The sequence below is a fragment of the Tachysurus vachellii genome, chromosome 24 (genome assembly GCF_030014155.1).
Source record: "Tachysurus vachellii isolate PV-2020 chromosome 24, HZAU_Pvac_v1, whole genome shotgun sequence".
Lineage (NCBI taxonomy): Eukaryota > Metazoa > Chordata > Actinopteri > Siluriformes > Bagridae > Tachysurus > Tachysurus vachellii.
In genome coordinates, this window is record NC_083483.1 from 7,193,987 (window position 1) to 7,216,653 (window position 22,667).

Sequence of the window (22,667 nt, forward strand, 5' to 3'; positions counted from 1 at the left end):
ATGGAAAAATAATCCAACGCTGGCTGACCCCGGCTTCTGCTTTTCTTAGCGTTCAGGTGATTTGTAGTGACTTGTGAAACATTTCCTTCCACCATGTGTTGGAGCCATGTGCTATTTTCTTTCCCCTTCCTCACCGTTTTTCTGTTTTTTGTTTATTTAAAGCCGATCGGGACACGACAGAATCCCAAACAGTATCAATACAGCGGTATCAATATTACTCTCATTCACTGTTTTTAGCTCATCTAAAAAACAAATATTGAATTGAACACAATCAAAAACCCTCCAATGAGAGAGATGTGTCGGTTGTGAAAGCACTTTCAACCGTCTGGTGTGGGTCTAGACGATTTGGAGCTTCAGTAGGACAAATGTCTTCATGAGGAAGTACATATGTAGACAGCTAAGTTTTGGCGTATGGAAGTACATATGTGGACAGCCAATTAGATTGAGCCTTGGATATTCTGAAACCTGTGTACAAAAGGCACCACAGAGTCTACAAGCTTTTAAGTGACGTGTCTAAGGCTGAGACTGGGAGTAATTTGACCTTCACTCGAGTGACTACAGGTCATGGTTTAGTTTGTAGTTAGAAGTAGGCCAAAGTGTGTGTTGGTGCATCACAGCTTTGCATCGCTTCCGTGTCTTGTGGTGCTTTGCTCTTTCTAGTTTGAGAGCTCATCTGGTTAGTGTTCATGAGGGAGGCAGGAGTGTGGGAACGTGTGTGTGTGTGTGTGTGTCTATAGAAGTTTGCCTGTTTAACCTGTGTGTGTGTGTGTGTGTGTTGATTCTGGCTGCATCCCAGGGGTTGTTCAAGCACAGGCCTCTGTGTTAACATGCAGCTGTTCTCATGCTGGTTTCCTCTCGGTTTGTCTAATTGCTTATTAGCAGCTGTGTAATCAATACTTTACCTTCTCAGCATGATCTTGTGTCATACACGTAGATTAAAGTGGTGGGAACTTCAGACAGGTCTGGCAAACCTGACGGTATCTCATACTTTTGAATTTGTTGTTCAGACAACAACGAGTGTGCTGAAAGTTACAGTGCATCAAACTATAGACGTGGAATAGACTTTATTAGTCCTAAAAGCTTTGGGTCCGGTGGATCGGACTGGTAGTTATTTGGGAATATTTTAGAAACTTTAAGTCTTACTAAGTGGAAAAAGAAGTCATCTTTATTTGTGTCACATATACATGACAGCCCAGAGAAATTCTTTCTTTGCATAACCCAGCTTTGGAAGTTGGGGTCACGGCACAGGGGCCTTACTCAGGGACCCAGTGGTGGCAGTTTGAGGGTGCTGGTGTTTGAGCTCTGACCTTCTGAAAAACAACCCAGAGCCTTGACTACTTGAGCTGTCACTGCCCCAATTAGTAGCTTATTATGTTAATTACTTATTAGTGCTTACAGCAGACTTGTTGATATTTAACTGGACTTTTATTCATTTATTCTTTATATCCAACCGAGGAAATACAAGTAAAGCTGTGTATCAAGCAGACACATAGAAGTAGTGCCACCATACAAGATATTTAACTGAACACTAGAGTAAGAGCCGTAATTCCACCACGGACGGACAGTAAGATTGAAAGTTTAAGGAGAGTGTTGAGGTTCGGGCGTCCTGTACATCAGCATCAATTTGAATTGGGTTAAGGGACTGCAGATGAAAAATAGCTCTTTAGATAATTCTGGCACATTTACATTTTGAGTGTAAACAAAAAATGTTGATTGATGTGCATTGTCCCTTTCAAATAAATAAATAATAAAAAAAGAATTTTTAACAGAAGAAAATTTTTTTTGAATGCATTTGGCAAGAGCGTTTGACGTTACGTAAAAGTTGGAACAATCTGTTATTTTCCCATTCCAATTTTTTTTAAAGGAACAAAAGAACCCTCTACACTGAAAAGGTTCCTCTCAATTTTCGAGGCCAGCTAAGTTCACATCTGGTTTATTTTAAGTTTTATGTCGGTTATAACTACATCACGGATGGCGCTGTAGTTCTCACTAAACCTGTGGAAGATTAGCACACGCCTGTCGAATGCTCTAAGGAGTTTATAGTGAGTCCACACCAGTAGTAGAGCTGTAGTGTTAATTAAATTGGCGTTCATTTGGAATATTTGGGTCTCTCAGATCTCCAGACACAATACAGTGTCGAGTGCTCCGAACTATTTATCTGTTTTTCTTTACATTTAGCAGGACATCTCAACTCCTGTGTCTGCATGCTGGTTTCGCTCCCAGGTCGTCTTCTCATTTCCTCCCTGCCAATCTGATTCTCAGCACTTCCTGTCTGAGAGGCAGCTCTTTAGCATTCCTTCCTGTACTATTATCACTCCCTCACAGCTTTGTCCCAGAATGGTCACGTCTCAGGCTCGGTGTTGTGGAGAGCAGCAGTTTGAGAGGGAGGAAACTTAACCCCAACTCCTCTCGCTTGCACCTGTGAACTCTGACCCCACCAAAGGCTCGCTTTTGGGGTCGCCTTGAAATTGATAACGTTCGCTGTTTTAATAGCTGCATTCTTCCATCAAAGCCAAGGAGATTTGGCTTCGCTTTTCAGCCCGAGCCTTGTTACTCCTGGCCGCTTATCATTTTTCGAAAGCCAGCGCTAATCGCTGTGTCTGCTGACTTTGGGTCACGCTCGTGTGCAATATTCATTAATTAAAATGATGGATTTGTGGTCTGCTTGAAATATCCTCTCTCCTTCTTCTCTCCTCATGGAAGAATCCGTTCCTTTGTATTGGTGCTGCTTTTCGAAGGGTGATGAAATCGTTTGGAAATTCAGGCTCAAGGTAGAGTCTTGGATGCTCGAGAACGATTTTTTTCCTCCGGAGAATCGTTAGGATTTTACACCATTACTCACTTTGGCTCCGGAGCAAATTTCTCAACATTTCAGCATCTATGTGTCTCTTAGAAAAAAACCTATTTTTGGAACAGGTGCCCAGAAGAACTGAAGACTTTGTGAGTCCTAAAACTTCCAGATATAGGAGATTTCCACCAGGGGGGGGAAAAAAAGGACATCAGTTGAAGGTTTAATTTAATTTGTACAGTTATTAATCAGAACTATCTTTTAGTTTGTTATAACAAAATTAATATAGCATTTATTTTGAAATGCGCAATTACAGAATTCATCTCTTGTAAAGTATACACAAAGATTTGTCTCTGGTTCGCTGTCTGTCTAGGTTGACATCCACTGTTTTTTTTTATTTTTGTGTGCGTCAATCATGAATGATTAATCATCCTTCATCTTCTATATGTCTGAGGGCCTTTTTACACCTGGTCACTTCATGTGTTTTCTCTGATCCGATAGCTATCTGATTTGTTAAAACTGTTCCATTTACATTAGGCCACATAAATGCGAATCGGATATCGATCCGATCTTTCTACTCCCGCCCAAAATGCAAATATATTTTACCGTGTTTCCGGGGTAACTGGAATGGAATACGCTTTGGTATATGCGGTTTTCAGAATGCAATCAAAAAGAAGACGAAAAAAAACTTGTTACGACGGTTATGCTACAAAAAACAGCGTTTACTGTTTGCTGCATTTTCGCTGGCGGCAGCAGCGCATTTTAAGCCCCAACGAGACACCTGGGTGAAAGATCACATGCGTGTGACGTACTTCCGTTTGGGAGGAGTATAGCGCTGACGTATGTCGCTTGAACAACCACATTTATTTACACCTGTCCAGTTTCATCTGAAATGCCTCCCAGACCACCTCCTTATATCCGTCTCGAAAACGTTTCAGAAGGCATTTAGACCTGGTCTTTTTACGATCGGATAGCTATCAGATCACAGAAAACGCATGAAGTGACCAGGTGTAAAAAGCCCCTAAATGTAAGACCGATATTAGTTCTGGTGTTTTTCACAGGTTTAATCAAGCACAGCAAATCAACATCAAATGGAAATAAAGCGTGAAAACACACATCAGCGTTGAATCACTGCAGAAAAATGTAGGTCTTTTAATGACATTTCCAAACAACGAAGCAGTACTTTTCCGCATCCGTCTGTTTGTGAAAGAGATTTTCAACAAATTATGTTTGTATCTGGTTGAGAGAAAACAAAAATTGTTTGTGTTTACATTTACAAATACAGCAGTGGTGATGTATTGAATTGGGCTGTAAACTACTCATGGATGCAAATCAAGACGTGAGACGAGGAATCTGGTCTAGTCACAAGGTTGCCGTGGTACTCGACATTTTACATGCACACGTTTGGGGTGATTTCATACACCGATCATAGCCAGCATGAACTTTTGTTTCTACTTACCTTATCTTTTATGGGATCGAAGCAGATTGAGTAGCAGTTACTTGCCGTACTCATTAATGAGCCTCGAACACGCATGACACTGTTGCTGGTTCACTAGTTGTCTATCACTATTGGTAGATACTAAGCACTGCATACCTGCTTGGGAAACTCTCCGATTTAGTCGTTTATAGCCATCACAATTTTCTCCTTGTCGACGTCATCCAAAATCCCACCCCATGACTGGACAAGTGAATATCATTGATTATCTCATTACAACGGCGCTTGTCAGAGCCGTAGCTGATAGCGACCTGAACATAATCTACTAAGATCTCTAATCTAATCTGTGACCTAAAGCAGTTGTTGTTAATGCAACAGTACAACAGTAAAATTAAGAGTCATTATGACCTGAACTGAACAGAGGCTCATAGGCTCTTGTGACGTTACTGGGCTTAGGACAATTTTTCAGACAGGTTTAATGGAGCTTTATGTGCCTGTCCCTGTTGCTCATTCTATTCAGTCTTCTCTCCACACTCACGAACACCACCGAACACTTTCTGTCACTTAAATAAAAACACCGTTGCCTCTAGTTAGCTTAGTGCCTCTAGTTAGCTTAGTGCCTCTAGTTAGCTTAGTGCCTCTAGTTAGCTTAGTGCCTCTAGGCCTGTAACATTCATGCAAAATCCTTTCACTGATGGATGGAGAAGGAGGAGGGAGATGGAAGATCCTTTCTGTAGAGGAAACAAGGAAACAAGGAACTGTCGGCATACATATGGCTTACAGCAAACACTGTGGAGGCGGAGTTTGTGACTAAAATATAAAAAAAAAAACGATGCATGAAAATAGCCGTTAGACCAGACTGCTTCCTGATGCACCCTCAAGTCTCTTATTGGCAACATTTTTTCCCATTGCACAACCCTGTCACTGTGATTCTTTTCTTTCTGTCTGTCTGTCTGTCTGTAATTGGTAAACTATGATGTTTTCTTTCTCCAGTGCTTCTTTTCCTTATTATGTCCGACCGTGATTCCCTAAAAATGCAGGGTTAGGGTTAGTTGGATTTCTCTTTCTTTTTTCCTCTCTCAGCTATTAAACTGTTGTTTGCAGTGACACACTGATCTTGAATCAGGACATTCAACCATTTTGATACAACACCGTTACACCATCAGTTTGACGGGCTGTTTATAGGCCATGTGGTGAGACTTTGCACTCATGCTAATCATTTCCTCATCTTTATGAACTCTACCACAGCCTTTTTTTTTTTTTTCTTTTTTTTTTTTTTTTTCAGCGATTCATTTTCCCTTCAAGAGCTGACTGTTCTCTGCAAATGCTGGTTCTCTTCAGCATTCTCTGACTCGTCCTCGCTGGCATTTCCTCAGGGAAGTCCAGCTCTCCACGAGCGATGCTATCAAATGACCGTCTCTTTGAGGCTCAGGACAGTTTAGGACACTGACTTCTGTGATACCGTCCTAGTCTGACCCTACAACGTCATTTAGTTTTGATTCTCTTTAGTATTTGATCGTCTTTTGATTTTTTTTTTGCTTTGTTTCTGTAGTTCTGTGCCACAGATGGGATTTTTACAAAGTTAGCTTGGCACTTTGTTAATACCGGCTCTTTCTCAGGCGCAATAACATCTTGTTTCTCTGGATGCTTGTGACTTGCTTAATACAGAATTGTTTGATCAAGCAAATCCCTAGGGTGTTGCTTTCCTCATGAAACCCAGTATGTTTCCATTTCTTTTTATGGATATGATGATAATTGGCAGCCACTTAACATGAGAAATAAAAAATAGCCTCGTGTTTTGTTTTGTTTTTTTTTTCTACACAGTATACTGAAAATATGATTCCAAGCAGATTTAGTACTTGTTCTTGCCATCAAGTCTATATCTGAGGTAAAACCACTGATTGTTTTTTTTTTTTTTGTTCACCAATTTGAGCAAATACACCAGACTTGGATTATTGCCCTAAAAAGGCATCAAGGCAGTGAGATAGGGGTCACATGTGGATTTGGCCGGGAGGTTAAACTGGTGGTGCCTGGGATTCTAATGAGCCGTCCAGATAAACCAGACTCGTTAAAGTTTTACCCAAAGCACTGAAGAGGCCTCTGTCTTTATCTCGACAGACGGTCACACACACTGGTTCAATTCACAAAGGGACACTCCGGAAGCATGTGTTGCCAGAAAACGAAGTGTAAATATAATGGAGAAAAATGCCGAAGCAGTTTGAGTACATGTGCAGCGCTTGGTGGATTTTTTATTTTTTTTATTTTATTTTTTTTTGCTAGTAATTATTCCTTTCCTCTTTAGAGTTAAGTTTCTTGTCCGCACCATTAAAGACATGTTCCATCACTTGACAGTTTCCCTAGCAGTCTTTATACGCACTGAGTGATATAATCTCATCTGGTATTCGTTTTACAGCACGGTAAAACTCTGGTGACTCGACACCAAAGCCCTGCAGGGTTCCAGAAAACAATGAGTTCACGATCCAGCTTTTATCTGTAAGGCTTTCTGTTGGCTGCAGTCCCAGTCGGGCAGGAGTTTGAGATAGTGGACACTTGGTTTTATCAGCGTGTTTGTAAGCCGTGTTTGCTGTTTTTTCTGCTGCATCTCTGGATGGAGTAATTAAAGATCCTGACATGCCACTAATCCTTATAGGGAAATAACCAAGATCTATTTTTCAGTGATGTCTGGGTTTGAATTAATTCGAACCGAACTTTCAATGCTGAAATGAGCGACCAGTTTATTTGTGAATAAAATTTGTATACTTTGGTAAATGGGTTTTATTGAAATCAAGGGTAGGGATCAACTTGAGGGCTATGATCATGGTGAGGTCACAACCAGACCAAACAAAGCAGATAACAATCCTGTAGACAAACTGACCATTTATATATTTAAAAGAACTTTTTTTTAAACCTGAATTGTCTCCAAGTCTAGAGGAGATGCTCTGTTGTAGCTTATCCAAATGCAAAGATTTAAATAAATTATTTATTTGAAGGAAACTTGGTGGACCAGGAACAAGGGCTGGGCAATAAATCGATTTTAGCGATTTACTCGAATGTGTAGTTTACGTTGACTTGTTTGAGTGAAAATCGGTTTTCTCTATAACATCCGCTGACGCTCCCCTCTGGGCTCCCGTAGTTTCGAATGGGCTCAGCCCTCCCCCGTGCGTATGCCATAGAGATACACAAACAACATGGCAGCGAGTGTCATCTGTCATATGGAATTGGTTCGGTTTTGCGGCGTCAGACGCAGAACAAACACCACCTCGCTCCAAAGTGTGTTTAAAGTCTGTTGCTAGCAAAGGTAGCAGTACGACTAATTTACTGCAGCCCCTTAAACAGAGGCATGCTGTCGAGTGGGAGAGATGTCGCGCCCTGCGAAATGAAAAAGACCGCGGCAGCACAAGCACACTGCCAAAAAACAACCTCCCGTCTTAGAAACATTTACAAACTGTATCCAGTATGATAAGAAAGGGGCCCGTTGGAAAGCGATCACGGATTCAGTCGCAATGTATATTGCTAAAGATATGGTGCCAATATATACTGTGGAAAAGCCGGGGTTTATGCACATGCTGAAAGTTTTGGACCCCAGATATGTGCTACCAAGCCGCAAATATTTTTCTGAAGTGCATGCCTCAATCTTGTCATTTTGCCTTTTTGGTTCTGATTGCAGTTTAGAATCCAAGAAGGGAAAATCAAAACAAAATAAAATTAAAACTTGTTTTGGACAATTTCTTTGCAATCTGCAGATTTTTTTTTCAGTAGGGGGGGAAAATCGATTTAAATCGTAAACCGGATATTATGTGAAAATATCGGGGATTTTTATTTTGGGCCATATCGCCCAGCCCTACCAGGAACTAGCTCCAGAGTTGTTGTAATGCAGTGCCATTACTACATTACTGTATTTGTTTAGTGCTTAAAATATTCATATGTTTACGTATATAGATTCGATGTAAGTGTTTTGTGGTGGATCAATAAATAAAACTTTGTGTTGATGGGGAAATTTGGTCCATGTATGGTTTTATTTATTATTAAGTCAGCGCTGTGGTTGCTGAAATGAAGCACAGCACTGATTGGTTTAAAACAAATAACAAACCGTGCACCTCCTATTCTTGGACTTTGCCAGGTTTTGAGTATATTATCTGCCTGTTCCATATCACAAATGCATGCACGCCACCGATAACTTGTTTGTCAAACAAATATTGAGGTAAAAGATCAAAAATCTGTCCCCCAGATTCAGGTTTTTCAAAATTTTGCTCAAACCACTCGAAGCTTAAAGCCGAGCAATAACTAGTCTTCTCTCCTTCTGTCTCTATATGTATTTATATAAGCTTTAGGATCTGTTCAACCTGAATAATATATTCGTATTTGGTTAACACGGGGAGGTCAAAAAGGGAAGTATGCTCCTCCGTTACCATTTTCTGGTTTTATTAGTTAAGTTATAGCATGTGAAACTTGTTAAACTTCCTGTTTTTGTCAGTGCTTTTGCTTTACCTCTCGTCAGTGTTTCCATCAGCAGCATGATGCAATCCCACTTTACCTTTGGGAAAACTGACAGGTTTTATCCTGGCGCTGGTTTCATTTCTCGTCTGTTATCCCCCAGACCTCTAACCCTCTTCGTTATAAGGGAACCTGGGGGAGTGTAACGAAGAAATCTTAAACTACTCTGCTGCATGGCAAATAGCTGCTTCAGGATCTGTCCATAAAGGCGCTGTTAGTTTCTGTAAGCTCACCACGTCCAAAGCCTCATCAGAACATGTTCAGTAAGGACTGTTCATAAGAGGACTTGCATGACTTTCCATGCCACAAAACCTCCTTTCATCTTTGTTTCTCCCATAACCCTTCCCCTGAGGGTCAGATGCTGTAAGAGATCCTTCATTTGTTGATGATCAAGCTGAGGTCTAGTTTTTAACCTCTTTTTGTTGATCTTTATTCGTTACTACCATTCACATAGCATTAGGCTGCTCTCTTAGGGTGTGTTTTCCCACACTGTCAAACTTTTTTCCAACAGAGAGCGGTCTTTTTACATATATTTACCCACGACCTTTCGTTTAAGCAAACAAAACTCCAAGTTTAATCTAGTATGTATATATTGTCGCTGTCGGGCGGAATCCTCGTATCTCCAAAACCGTTATTTTTCAGGAAATGAAAAACCTTATCTGCAGTGCACAGGGTTTAGTCCGCGTTGCAGTGGATTGTCTTGCGCTAATTTCCTGTCCTCAGACGAGCACCAGAACTAGCGGGGGTCGAGATTTTTTTCTTTGAGCCCAGTGTTTTGAAGACATTTACCTCAGAAGACGTGTTGATTCGTTGCGACTCTTCTTGAGGAGAAATATGCCGCAAAGCTCTCCCACGGAGTGAGGAAGAGGTGGACAGTTGAAGTGTCCAATGAAGTTATGAGATTTGCGCTCAAGCTATTTTCAAGACTTTAGATTGGTTAATAACTTGTAAAAATAACAGACCCACGTGGGGACTGACCAATAGCATCGATATGTGAAAAAATATGAAATTGACCAAATTTGGACATACGAGGTTTCCGCCCGACAGCGACGAAATACATATAATATATACAAACTATAAACTATACATGGTTAATAAGGTTGATTGGTTTAAGGTCACCCATGTTATCTAAATGCCCAATTACAGCACTTTCCACTGAGGGAAATAAGGATTAGTTATTTGAAAAAGGAAGAGTTCTGACTGTTCTTGGTTCTGTTTATGTAGTGGAGGAGGGAAGGATTCGGCAATGGGTGAAGTGGGAACGCCAATGGGGAAAAGAACTTGAAATGTTGCAAAGCAAAGTGTGGGAATGTTTACTCAAAGGCCAAGGTTTGAGATTAAACTTGTAACGTCTAAGTGGACGCTAGACATTCAGTTATGAACTGTAAAAGCACGGGCTTAAACAGTAAATCGTCCCGCGGGTGTGATTTTGTTTTTTCAACAACGATGCGGCAATTATGTGGTCACTGTGTTTTTGTAATAGTTCGCTCTCTTGTGAATGTTCATGAGGAAGTAATAAGAGACGCAAAGTTTTTGTGGAATAATCATCAAAACCACTTCTCAGTTCAGTAAGTTCACGATTTGCCTTCGATATTTGTGTGCTGGTGAAAGACGGATGACTAACTCTGTTCTTCTCTTCTTCCCCTACAGGGCCGACATGTCAAAACAGGACAGCTGGCGGCCATCAAAGTTATGGACGTCACAGAGGTAAAGTAATGCATTGCTGTGTTAGTGCCTTCATCCATGAAGAGAGCAGATTTCCACTTTTCTCATAAGGGTTAGATCTGAAGTAATCCTGGATACAAGTGTGACTGCTGTTCAGAGATGTTTTTGTTCATAGCGTCGAGTACAGCTGCAGTGGGAACAGTTTATTCTGTAGGTCTGAGAGGAGGAAGTAGCAAAAAATTGCTACCTTTTTTAATATTATATGGTAAATGATTTGATTTGTCTAAACTTCAGTGCTACATTGAGCTTTATATCATCAGTGATCTGACCTTGTATTTAGCCCATAATTGCACCCCATACATCCATCTTTACTGAGAAGCTGGAAAACCACCTAGATGGTTCATCAGGCCATCACAGCACAACTTGCCCACACTTAATGTAACGAGCACTTTAGCATAGCCAGTTGACCTGCAGACACGTTTTTGGGAAATTGAAGGAAAACCTTCATGGCAACCTCCCCAAGTAACCCAAGTTCAGATTGTGTCCACATTAATATTGAAAACACATCTTTTTCTCTACGTTTTGTCCTTCCATTCACTCAGACAGCTTTTTTTTTTGTCCGGTGATAACTTAGTTTTGAAACTGCTTCATGTGGATGTGGCACTAATTGAGTCCACTTGTCCACTGTAAAATCTCTTGGGCTTATAATTAGGGCTGGGCGATATGGCTGAAAACTGTATCACGATATCAGTGTTTCATATCGGTCGATATTGATAATTACTGATATTTTTTATGACCCATTTAAAATAAGGACCAGGAGAAAAATATATTACATTTAAACATTTTTATTTTAAACTTAACCTTCCTCTGATCATAATCCCCTCAGTTATTAAGACAGAAATGTCAACAAGCAGGAAAACTCCAATAATTAAAATGTAAACATAAGTCTTAAGTCACAATGAACACTTAACAATTATCTCTTAACATTTAAGGTGCAAAGTGAAAGAAAATGTAAGAAATGCTTAAATAAAGTGTAATAAATAGTGCAAAGTGTTAAATATAAACATATAGAAACCTGAGAATTTAGTGCACGTTTAGTGCTAGGAAGTTCACTAGCTGTTCACCTTCTGGTGAATAAAGTGTTTTAAAATATGTGCAGTGTTTTATAAACATAAATAAAACTGATGTAGACTGAGATACATCTGTAATATAAAAAACAAACCTGATACAGTACAGTAACATTGTTGGAAATATAAAACCTGCAGAAATATGAAAAAGTAACTACTAAAAGTAAAGTTGAACTATTCAAGTATATTTTCAGTCCAGTTTTATTTACAATTTTCTCGCTCACTGCAGCTCATTTTCTGCTTATCAGTCGCCGGTTACTGAAGAGGAATCCAGCAAACCAGCACAAGACAACGATACGGCGCAACCAAACATGATACTGTTACATGATTGGCTGTCACTCCCTACGTTGCTAGGTTACCAGAGACTGAGTGCCTTTTGTTAATGCAACCAAACTTGCTTTGCAACCTCTGTTTTCTCACGACGAAGAATAAAAAATATCAAACATTTTATCGAACACATTTTTTATTGATATCGATCGCGTGTCTATCGCGATACATATCGTTATCGTTTTATCGCCCAGCCCTACTTATTATACAGATCTTCATTTGTGACTTTTTTGTATGTACTCGACAAGTATGATCAGTCTAAAACTCTTTTCACAATTTCCAGTGTTTACAGTATTATTAATGGTAAACACCAGAGCAAAGGTAGGGTGTGCACTTAACATTTGTCACCTGATTTACAAGCCACCTGTAACAGGAAACAGTTGAGCAATGCTCAGATATGATTCAACTCTTTGCCAATGACATAAATAAAGAAGCGTCATAGGCAAGTTCTAACACCCTAAAAAAAACTGGTCTCTCAGTCTTTTCACTCTCAGGGTTTAATCCAATGTTTTTCACCTCACAATAAATACAAAACAGAAGAAACAAGATCATGTGTTGACTGTAGATTTAGACTCAAAACTGACAAAGCTTGGAGGCCGACGTGGTTTATTCAGAAGGTCCAAAGTGTTCTTGTTCAGACTGGGCAGTTTGCTTTATAGCCATATAATTCTAATGTAAAGAAAGATCTGCAAAAATCTACATGTATGACTTCCTTTATAAAGAGATTTTCTAATTTGAAAACCGGTCGGGTCTTTTTGTTTTTATAGGAAATATTTTCAGTCAATAATGGGAGCTTTCCCTATAAACTGAATCTGTGCCACATGGGAACGGAGAGGGAGGCTGTTTAATTGGACCCAAGATAACGTTCCTCCTCATTTGCCTGAATGCAAACCACAAAAAAAAAAAAAAAACCTGGCATAGCACCAGTTATACTGATTACTAAACCTGCAGCCACTGCTAGTGCCAGCTTGAAAAAGAAACATCTTTTTTTTTGTTCAGAGCTTTGGCCGAAATGTTCAGGTTGGCCTTTATTTTGTTGTGTTGGATGGCAGTGAGATTGTGAGCTCCAGGCTGTAAGTCTGGATCTGCTGAGCCTGAATGTGTGGACTCTTAATAGGGTCTGCGTGGGTGGGCATCCCCATCTTTAACCCTTAACTACTACCCTGTGTGTGTGTCGGGGGTGCTGCCAAGGGGTATTCCTTCCCAAACCTCCCACAAGCTCTGCAGGAAATGCTGCCAGTTAGAAAAGTGTAAAGGATTTTATGGTGCCTTCAGTGTGTGGCAAATATGGACTACATGCAATATAATTGGTTCTGAAATCATGATAAACTGTCATATTGTCATGATATTCACTAAACATCCAGGTTTGTGGACTCATCACCTTCACACCCATATGTGCTTTATCCTATTGCTGTTCTAGTAAATGTCACTCTTCTTCAAAGGCATTCTTCTAGATGTTCGAGTGTGGCTGTGCGATTGTGATCATTCAATCACAAGAGCATTAGTGAGATCAGGCTCTAATGTTGGGTCAGGAGGTCTGAAGCACGTTCGGTGTTCTATTTATCCCAAAGTTGTTCACTGGGGTTGAGATCTGGGCTGTGTGCAGGACGCTCGGGTTCTTCTACTCCAACCTTCTCATACGATGTCTTCATTGAGCTCGCTTTGTGCACGGGAGCATCGTCATGCTGGATCAGGTTTGAGCCTCTTAGCCCCAGTGAAGGGAAACACTAATGCTACCGTATTACATACAGAGACCTCCTGTACAATTGTGTGCTTCCAAATTTATATACAACATTTTGTGGAAGAACCATATATGCATGTGAAGGTCAGGTGAAAGTCCTCGTACTTTCTCGTTAAGCTTTCTGATCGTATCATATGTGTTTTTATACCAAACTTGGCCTTTACATATCAAGCTGGATACAAATGAGATTGTTTGCTTACAGGAGCATTCACACAAGAAATGTCGCATTCATGCGGATTTGTTTTTTTTAAGATGTCCGTGTTCTTTGAGAGAGAGGTTTTGTGTTGAGTTAATAATGTATAATAGGCCGTTAATAAACACTTATTAGCCAAAGGGCAATTTGATGATCCAATGTAGAGAATTTAAATTGTATTTTTATAACAATTATGAAATGGACTTTTTGTAAACTTTTGTTTTTTGGGCTTTAAAAAACAAATCCTTCCTGATTTTACTGTTGTAATTTTATTGTTGTGATGTAATGATTTCTTAGAAAACCATGTTGTGTATGTGTGTATATTGTCTGTAACAGTTCATTATCAGTGTAGAGGAAAAAGCAATGAAGGAGCACAGCTTGATCATTGATCGTCCTCGTGTATTTTCTGATCTCAAGCCGTTTAATCAGAAAGACTTGTGTTTTTGTCTCTAAGCACATTTCTAGTTTATAATGTTAGGCTCAATGCTGCCATGTTGAAACGATGTCCCAGAATGTGAGCATGGGTAAATCTGAGCCTATTAAGAACCTATTGTCTTTTAAGTAGGAATTTCCAGGAACTTTTGCACGGATTTTGTCTTACCGGGATTCGGCGACCTACTAGTCCTGACTGTGGCGTCCACGACCGAATCCAAAATTAGCACGAGATTTCCACAACTGTATCCAAAATCAGTTTGTATACACATACAGTTTATACTCAAAGTCGAGCAGTTCTGTTTTTAATAAATGCCCTTTGGCCTACATTTAGATGCCTGACTCGTTGTCAAAGCAGACACGGTCCAGGAGATCCAAGAGCAGCATGTTTTAGCACAGTCATAAGTTGGCTCTGTCTGCGGTCTGTGTTCATCTGTTCATCAGTGTCAGGTGATGACTGTAATGTGACCCGTCAGTGTGGGATAATCAAGACAGCCTGAGGAAGTGTGTGTGTGTGTGTGTGTGTGTGTGTGTGTGTGTCTGTGTGTGGGAAGGAAAGGGGAACCACTGGAGAAAGATGATGTCATCCCAATAGACAAAACATTTCTGTGTGCACACATTGCTTAGTTCTGTTGGCATGTGGTGTAATGATGATGGAAAAACTTTACTGTTCTGTACATTGATCACTTTGTCTCTTTTTTTTTTTTTTTTTTTTTTGTTCGGACCAATCGAAACGCTTTTAGGATTCACAGCATTCTTGAAAATTGATCAAAAGTCTTGGAGATATTAAGGAAGTTTTGGGTTGACTATTGAAGCTTTTTTTTTTGTTTGTTTTTTTGGATTTTTACCGGCCAGTTTCCACCCGCCAGTCAGGTCTCCCGTATCATCTGACAGTCACCAACCAGAGAGGGTGAAATCTAACACATTTCCTCCAGGACATGCAAAGTCAGCCAACCACATGGTTTTTGAACTGCCGTTCCTACTGCCTTAAATGGGAGAAGGGCAAAACTTTGTGAGCTCACAGACACCAACGATTGGCTAGATATACTGAGAGTGTGCGAGCGAGAGCATGTCATCTCTAGGTGGATAGGACGCTTGGCTTGGACGACTGTGACGTCATTAAAATTTAAACTTGTGAAATATTTTGGGCCACTCAAGAAACTGTATAGAAATTGTTTTAAAACTAGTAATTTTTCGGTTTTTCACTGATGATTGAAAGCTTTTTAGGTTCACATCTAGATATTTTGTTCATTTAAACAAACAAAATGAACGTCTTGTTTTGTGAAAACAAAAGGTATCCATTTTTTTTTTCGATTTAAGCGTTTAAAAAATGATCACCAGTTGCTTAAACGTCCTCTGTCTCTGTCACCAGAAAATCTTCACAGAAGACTTCTAGATGTTCTGTTGATTTATATAGTGAATATCAGCAGTGTGTTATTTGTGTAATGTGAATTTACGACCGGAGTTTGGATTTCCTTGTCGTCAGCCAGACTAGCACAAGCAAAAGAGGCTATTTGATCGCATTAGACAGAAAAACCTTTGTGCAAGAAAGCCTCATCCACGCTGCACATGACTCACGGAGGATCAGTGTGTTTTGAATTAACCGTAATGAGCGGCGGGGCAGTCGAGAGCTCCACCACAATGGCATTTTTCACTCAGTAATGGCCACAGATAGTTGTGTGGATTTTCTGTCTCCGTCCGGGTGAACGGACAGTGCGCATTGTCTCTGAAGGTCGGCCAGCTGGCTTTTCCTGAGCGGTCAACTTTTTTAAATGCGTCTTTCAAGGTCATAACGTGTTTTGTCTGTCGTACAAAAAGTCCTCAGAGTAAAAACATTGCACCTTGGCAAATAAAGCAATCCTGCTTATTTACTTTCCTCGCAGTGTTCATTAGGAAATTCTTGGCGTTTGTTCATCCGTACCACTTTGAAAAATGACTGAACGCCAGCGCAGCAAAACCACACTAATCAATTACTCTTAATTTTGTTAGCCATGATTAAGCAGATTGCGCTCTTTTCGTTTTATGTCTCTGTAATAAAAGTGGCGTTTTGAGGATTAGAAGAAGAGAGCCAGTTCCGCACATTTTAAAGAGCTTTGTTCATCATACGCATTGGTTAGCACTGAGGAAAAAAAATCTCATTATCTGAATCCATCTGTCACAGGCCGAATCACATAGGACTCATCAATGTCAGCGTAAATAGAATTAGCACGCTCCGTGTCCGTGCTAATTATCTCAGGCTTATCTTGATCTTTCATTTATTGGGATTTTAGGATGAAGAGGAAGAGATTAAACTGGAGATCAACATGCTAAAGAAATATTCGCACCACAGAAACATTGCCACGTACTATGGTGCGTTCATTAAGAAGAGTCCCCCAGGACATGATGATCAGCTGTGGGTGAGTGTTTCCACGTTATTTAACAAATAAAGAAATCCATTACCATTAGAATATTGAATATTACTGTAAGGGGATTTTTATTTAACATTTATGGGTGGAGCCTCCAGCATTCGCACTTTGTAACGGTCACGAAGTTTTCTTCTACAGGAAAGTCTTTCGAAACCCCCCCAAAGAGACACAGATAAATTTCTGTATCGTAAGCGATAACGGGGACCGATCAGTCTAACGGAAGTCTCACAACGCTCCAGAGTAAACGTTACGATTAAGACATCTCCATGTGTTTGATTCGTACTTATTGCGTCTCTCCCTGTAGCTGGTGATGGAATTCTGTGGAGCCGGCTCAATCACGGACCTGGTGAAGAACACCAAGAACGGCCTAAAGGAAGACTGGATCGCCTACATTTCACGAGAGATCCTCAGAGTAAGCAGATTATTTATTTATTTTTCTTAATTTCTTAAACAGTTCTTGCCAACGAAGCTCTATATAAACACAGAGGTATGTGAACCTGGGATAGGACAGTAACCTACTGTGTAGAACAGTACATACAGGGCCACATCCTGTCCCAAAGGATGTAGAGGAAGTGCTTTTTAAGGTTTTTAGTTAACGTGAATCTTTAATTATAAAGCAGGTTTGATGATTCTGCATTTTTCTTCTTATTAATTATTAAATCTTTTGGTCCAGAATTGGCTTGCAAGTACAGAAATGCAGTCCTAAAGCTTAGTTCGCATACTTCCGTGTTTTTCTACATATCTGTTGTGTGCAGTTCGGGTCACACTGCCGTCTTCACATCCTGGAGATCAAGAAAGCAAAAACTTACTCAGAAATCCACTCGATCGTGTATATACTTTTAAACGCTTGATGGTTAACGTTAAACCGTTCAAATCTGAACCGACTTTCTTGTCTTGGTGCATTAAATCGGACAGTTAGGACTGAGCTCTTGGCTGTGTTCTCGTTTTCCGTGTAAATGTTCAGGGTCTGGCCCATTTGCACGCTCATCATGTGATCCACCGTGACATCAAAGGCCAAAATGTCCTGCTAACCGAAAACGCCGAGGTCAAATTAGGTAAGTGGATAAATAAATCAATAGTGATTGGGTGTAATTAAAGTACACATTCCTCTCTGCACAAATCGTTTGCTGCGTGTTCTAGCGACTGCTTCAGTTTGTGTGTCTGTGATCTGCCGCAGTGGATTTTGGTGTGAGTGCCCAGTTGGACCGGACAGTCGGCAGGAGGAACACTTTCATCGGCACGCCTTACTGGATGGCACCCGAGGTCATTGCCTGTGATGAGAACCCTGATGCTACCTACGACTATAGAGTGGGTTTATTCTTCAGTATTACGTCATTAAAACGACCTTAAAACTGATGTGTGTATTGTTCTATGATCAACGTGATTTATTGTGAAGGGAAATCTGTAACCATTAATCGTGTCTTTTTGTGCAGAGTGACCTGTGGTCGTGTGGAATCACTGCTATCGAAATGGCCGAGGGAGCTCCTCGTACGTATTTCATACATATTGATGTGTGTTATGGATGTACAGTTAGATATTTATATTAGAAGTCAGCAAGGTTTTTCTGCTGTTGCGTTCTGGCTTTGTATTGCTCTTTAGTATGTCTCCTGGTGGTCTAGCGGCACGATCCCACACAGCCAGGTCTGAATCCCGGTCAGTGATAGCATCATGTGTAAAACCTGTGCTAGTTAGATTAAGCTCACCAGAAGATCCAATGTGGCCACCCCAAACAGGGAGAAGGCCAAAGAACAACAACAATGTATTGCTGAATAAAAAAATGATTTCATTGAAAACGAGCAGCCTGAGCTATAGTTACAGCACTACAGTACATTTACATTTGCAGCATTTAGCAGACGCCCTTATCCAGAGCGACTTACATTCTCATATTTATACAACTGAGCAATTGAGGGTTAAGGGCTTTGCTCAGGGGCCCAGCAGTGGCAGCTTGGTGGACCTGGGATCGAACTCACAACCTTCTGATTGGTAGCTCAACACCTTAACCATTAGGCCACCACATGCCCAGTAGGTTGCTCAACGATGGAGCGTGTTATGTTTAAACATGCACAACATGCACAATTAAAAAATTGTGCTTTGCGAAAGTCAGTAAGAATATTTATTATTTCCTGGTCGTTTGGAACTTCTTCGTCAGGTAGCTACGAATTGTCCCGAGTGCCTGGGCTACTGAGGTTTACACTACTGAAGGATATGTGGGTGCGACTGTTTAGTTTGCGGTTGTCGGGGGAAGAGTTTGTAAAAAATGTGCTTAACTTCCCTTTTCCTTTCCAGCGCTCTGTGACATGCATCCAATGCGAGCCCTTTTCCTCATCCCAAGAAATCCACCTCCTCGGCTCAAGTCCAAAAAATGGTAAGACCCTTGAGCAGTTGTGCCGTTTACGTATTCATGAGCTCAGCGTTTGTATTGATTAAATAAACATTACGGCGGCCTGGATAAGACTTTTGCTTTGTTGTATATTTGTACAATTCCATTGCATTGAATCAATGTTCTTAAACAATATCCGGCCATGTAATTCCTCCAATACTTGGTTCTAAAGTCTTATGGTCTGACTAGAATTGCAGGAATGTGGTGACTGGTTTCCACTGCTTATGAGTGCATTATCCAGATGTTAATATGGTGGCTATTGTGAGCTGAAACACATGCCAAAAGAAACATTTGGTAAAAGTCTCGCTGTATTTAGAATTTTTAATGAATCTGAATGTAGTGACTCCTATTGAGACAGCTAGAAGGTCTGTTTCTCAGATAATGGCTAATCTGTTACTTGAAGTGAAAGGTTTCTTTATTGGAGAATTCCTAAGTCTTGATGCAAGAGTAGAGCTCACATACACCCTGCCCATAACCATTCTGTCTCATTAACAACCTGGCATCTTTAGCCGAGCATTAATCAGAACAAAGGTCTTTCCTTGTGCCTCTTCTAACCTTGGCTGGTTGTTCTCACACGTGCAATCTCACAATTTCCATGATACAACCTTCAGAAAATCTTCCTCCTCTCTCTCCAGCAATAAAATTCCAATCCAGGAAGCTGAAGCAAATTTTGCTAGTTTCAGAGCTGACGTCTTTATCTCACTCAGAGCTGCTTCCATACCACAGCTTCCTCACTAAACTTCCTCAAATTCGATGTCTAGATAAGTGGCTTGTGAAAACGTACTGAGACAAAAGTTCTCCTTTTTTTTCTAATGGGAAATGTTAAAGGTGCCCTGCCACACATTTCATTACTTTTGTGGTAATGTCTGAAGTTTACCATGGACTCATGGAAATAATGCCTTGGTTACCTTGTTTCAAGCCATTCTAGTGTGGTATAGAAAGCCTGCAGGAAGACTCGGCTCGATTTGCGCCAGTTCTCATGAATATTCAAATGAGCTATGCTGCTTGGCTCCGATTGGTTAACCGCTAGGATATGAGAGCATGACTATTCATTCACCCAGCGCAGTAAGTAGCCTAGGCTAGAGGAAAGTTGTTTACAATCACCTTGAATTGCGGCAGAATGGCTTCTTCACAAGCCCGTTGACGTTCAGCCATCCTTGCTGTATAGGAAACTCACTGAGCTACACGAATTCTGGGGGCGCGGTCTCAAGAATAGTAATGAGCTCAGTCATGAATAGTAATGAGCTCAGTCACTCTGACGTCAGACTGACCAGCTTTTCCAACTGACCCGATTTCTCCCTTTATTTCTTTTAAGTGGCTAGAACTGACCGGGGAGGTAGGAGTTCGTTTTCACATTCACGACACAACACAACACAAACACATATGGACCTAACACATATCAAAAAATACAAGTAAAAACGGTTTTGTGTGGAAGGGCACCTTTAATATTATGAATACATTTTTTTTTTTCCTCCCTCAACAGGTCTAAGAAGTTTATCAACTTTATCGAAAACTGTTTGGTGAAGAATTATACCCAGCGGCCTCCCACTGATCAGCTCCTGAAACACCCGTTCATCAGAGACCAGCCGAACGAGAGGCAGGTCCGCATCCAGCTCAAGGACCACATTGACCACACACGCAAGAAGAGGGGCGAGAAAGGTTCGGCCCCAGCTTTTTATGCCTGTTGATTGTTTTCAGATGATTGTTAAATCTCTTGGAGAAGAATGTATTTTTATATTACTTACTACAAATGTCCCATTCCAGATTAGATTATTGAGAGGTTATTAAATTACTTACACCACTGTCCTGCAGATGAGACGGAGTATGATTGGAGTCTAAGTGAAGATGAAGATGATGAGGCTCCAGAGCAGGAAGGAGAACCCAGGTATTGTAATTTTTCATGAGAAACCCAATGACTAAGCATTTTTTTTCTTTCTCAGTTTCTTGTTATGGAGCCACTGATGCTCAGGTGGCATAAAACCCTTAAACAGATCAGTGCTGAAGGCCACCAGCATCGGTTGTTTGTTTATACTCATGTAGTAAGGTGCTATTTTGAGTCAAGGCTTTCCGCTTTGTTCTCATCAAACCAAATTGCTATGGTTGGCAGAAAACCAACACTGCTCTGCACCCAGAGAACACATGGTGGTGGTAGCATCATATTGTAGAGAAGCTTTTAATTAGCAAAAAAAAAAAAGGTCTAATTGAAACCATTACAGTCAAAAAATTGTTGTATGCTTTAATGTTTTATTTTGTATTATAATGACAGTGATGGAAAAGAATTTAGTTTTACAAGCTTAGACATATTAGAATTACAATATTTCTTTATTTTGGTTTTAAAAAAGGTCTGCTTTTACAGTAACTGTGGCTAGTTACCGTCAGGGCTAACTTTTAAAGCACTATGCATAGGTTTTTAGCTTGGCTGGACAGTAAGCTTGTTGTCCACCCACTCTTATAATCCCATGCCTTTTTATAATTAAAAAAAAATAAGCTCATTAAAACGGTCAACCAGGTGATTGTGGTGTCTTCACCTCTACTGTTATTCCTCACAGCTCTATAGTGAACGTACCTGGAGAGTCGACGCTGCGGCGGGATTTCATCAGGCTGCAGCAGGAAAACAAGGAGCGCTCAGAGGCCCTGAAGAGACAGCAGCTCCTTCAGGAGCAGCAGCTCCGCGAGCAGGAGGAGTACAAGCGCCAACTGTTGGCCGAGCGCCAGAAACGCATAGAGCAGCAGAAAGAGCAAAGACGACGTCTGGAGGAGGTGAGGGGGGGGTGGGGTGGGGGTTTGGGGGGTCATGTGTGTAGGTGTCAGTTTAGAGAACTGATTAACACAACAAGTATATTAGTCAGTTTCAGCTCAAAGCACAGTTCAGATGCTGCTTGTCGCTCTTTCAGTGGGAACCTCAGCCCCTGATCTTTTATGGTGAATACAGACCCCAGATTGTATTTCCTACAGATCAGAATCTGCAAAGAAATACATTAAGCCACAAAAGTTCTGGAACCAAGATTAACCTCTACTAAAGTGACGGAAAGCGTGGAGACCGAAAGGATCCGCTCGCGATCCAAAACACACAAGCTCAGCGGTCAAGCACGGTGGAGTAAGACTCATGGCTTGGACTTGCACGGCTGCTTCTGGAACAGGATCACTAATCTCTTTAGTCATGATGTAACTCATGATTTTAGCAGCAGTATGGAACTGGAAGTCTACGGAAAACATCCTGTCTGCCAAGTTACAGAGAACTGTGTCCAGACTAATCGGCAGGGATTTCATCATGCAACAAGATGAGGATCCAAAACACACTGCCAACACGAAGGACTTCACCAGAGGGAAAAGTGGAAGGTTTTTGAACGGCCAAGTCGATCATCAGACCTTAACCCAATTGAGCAGCATTTCACCTCCTGTAGAGGAAATTGTTTTGTTGGGTTTCTCCCTTTTAAAGCTGAGCTACAATCCTGGAAAAGCATCACAAAAAAAAAGAACACAGCACTTTTGGTGATGTTTGTGTAGCTTCAGCCTGATGAGGTTAATAAAAGCAAGGGATTCCCAACCACAAAAGTATAATAAAGTGATCTGCAGCCGAAGGTGTTTGGTTCCAGGTCTATATCTAGATTTATATGTGGGGGGGGAAATGATATCACATTTTGTGTGTTCAGTGTGCAGCAAAAACAACAGACATTGCT

At 40.7% G+C, this 22,667-nt stretch overlaps 2 protein-coding genes across 9 annotated transcripts in view; one reads left to right on the plus strand and one right to left on the minus strand.

Moving 5' to 3' along the window:
• The window catches only part of irs2a (insulin receptor substrate 2a), a 374,597-nt gene that overhangs the window by 48,014 nt on the left and 303,916 nt on the right, over positions 1–22,667 (minus strand). The window lies entirely within an intron of this gene.
• The window catches only part of LOC132839751 (mitogen-activated protein kinase kinase kinase kinase 4-like), a 53,235-nt gene that overhangs the window by 16,623 nt on the left and 13,945 nt on the right, over positions 1–22,667 (plus strand). For all 8 annotated transcript variants that reach the window (XM_060860894.1, XM_060860891.1, XM_060860896.1 and 5 more), the window contains exons 3-12: positions 10,368–10,424; positions 16,473–16,598; positions 16,912–17,019; positions 17,572–17,662; positions 17,785–17,915; positions 18,041–18,095; positions 18,894–18,972; positions 20,471–20,646; positions 20,800–20,872; positions 21,537–21,747. In XM_060860894.1, coding sequence (XP_060716877.1) covers positions 10,368–10,424; positions 16,473–16,598; positions 16,912–17,019; positions 17,572–17,662; positions 17,785–17,915; positions 18,041–18,095; positions 18,894–18,972; positions 20,471–20,646; positions 20,800–20,872; positions 21,537–21,747 — 1,107 coding nt within the window. The remainder of the gene's footprint in view (positions 1–10,367; positions 10,425–16,472; positions 16,599–16,911; positions 17,020–17,571; positions 17,663–17,784; positions 17,916–18,040; positions 18,096–18,893; positions 18,973–20,470; positions 20,647–20,799; positions 20,873–21,536; positions 21,748–22,667) is intronic.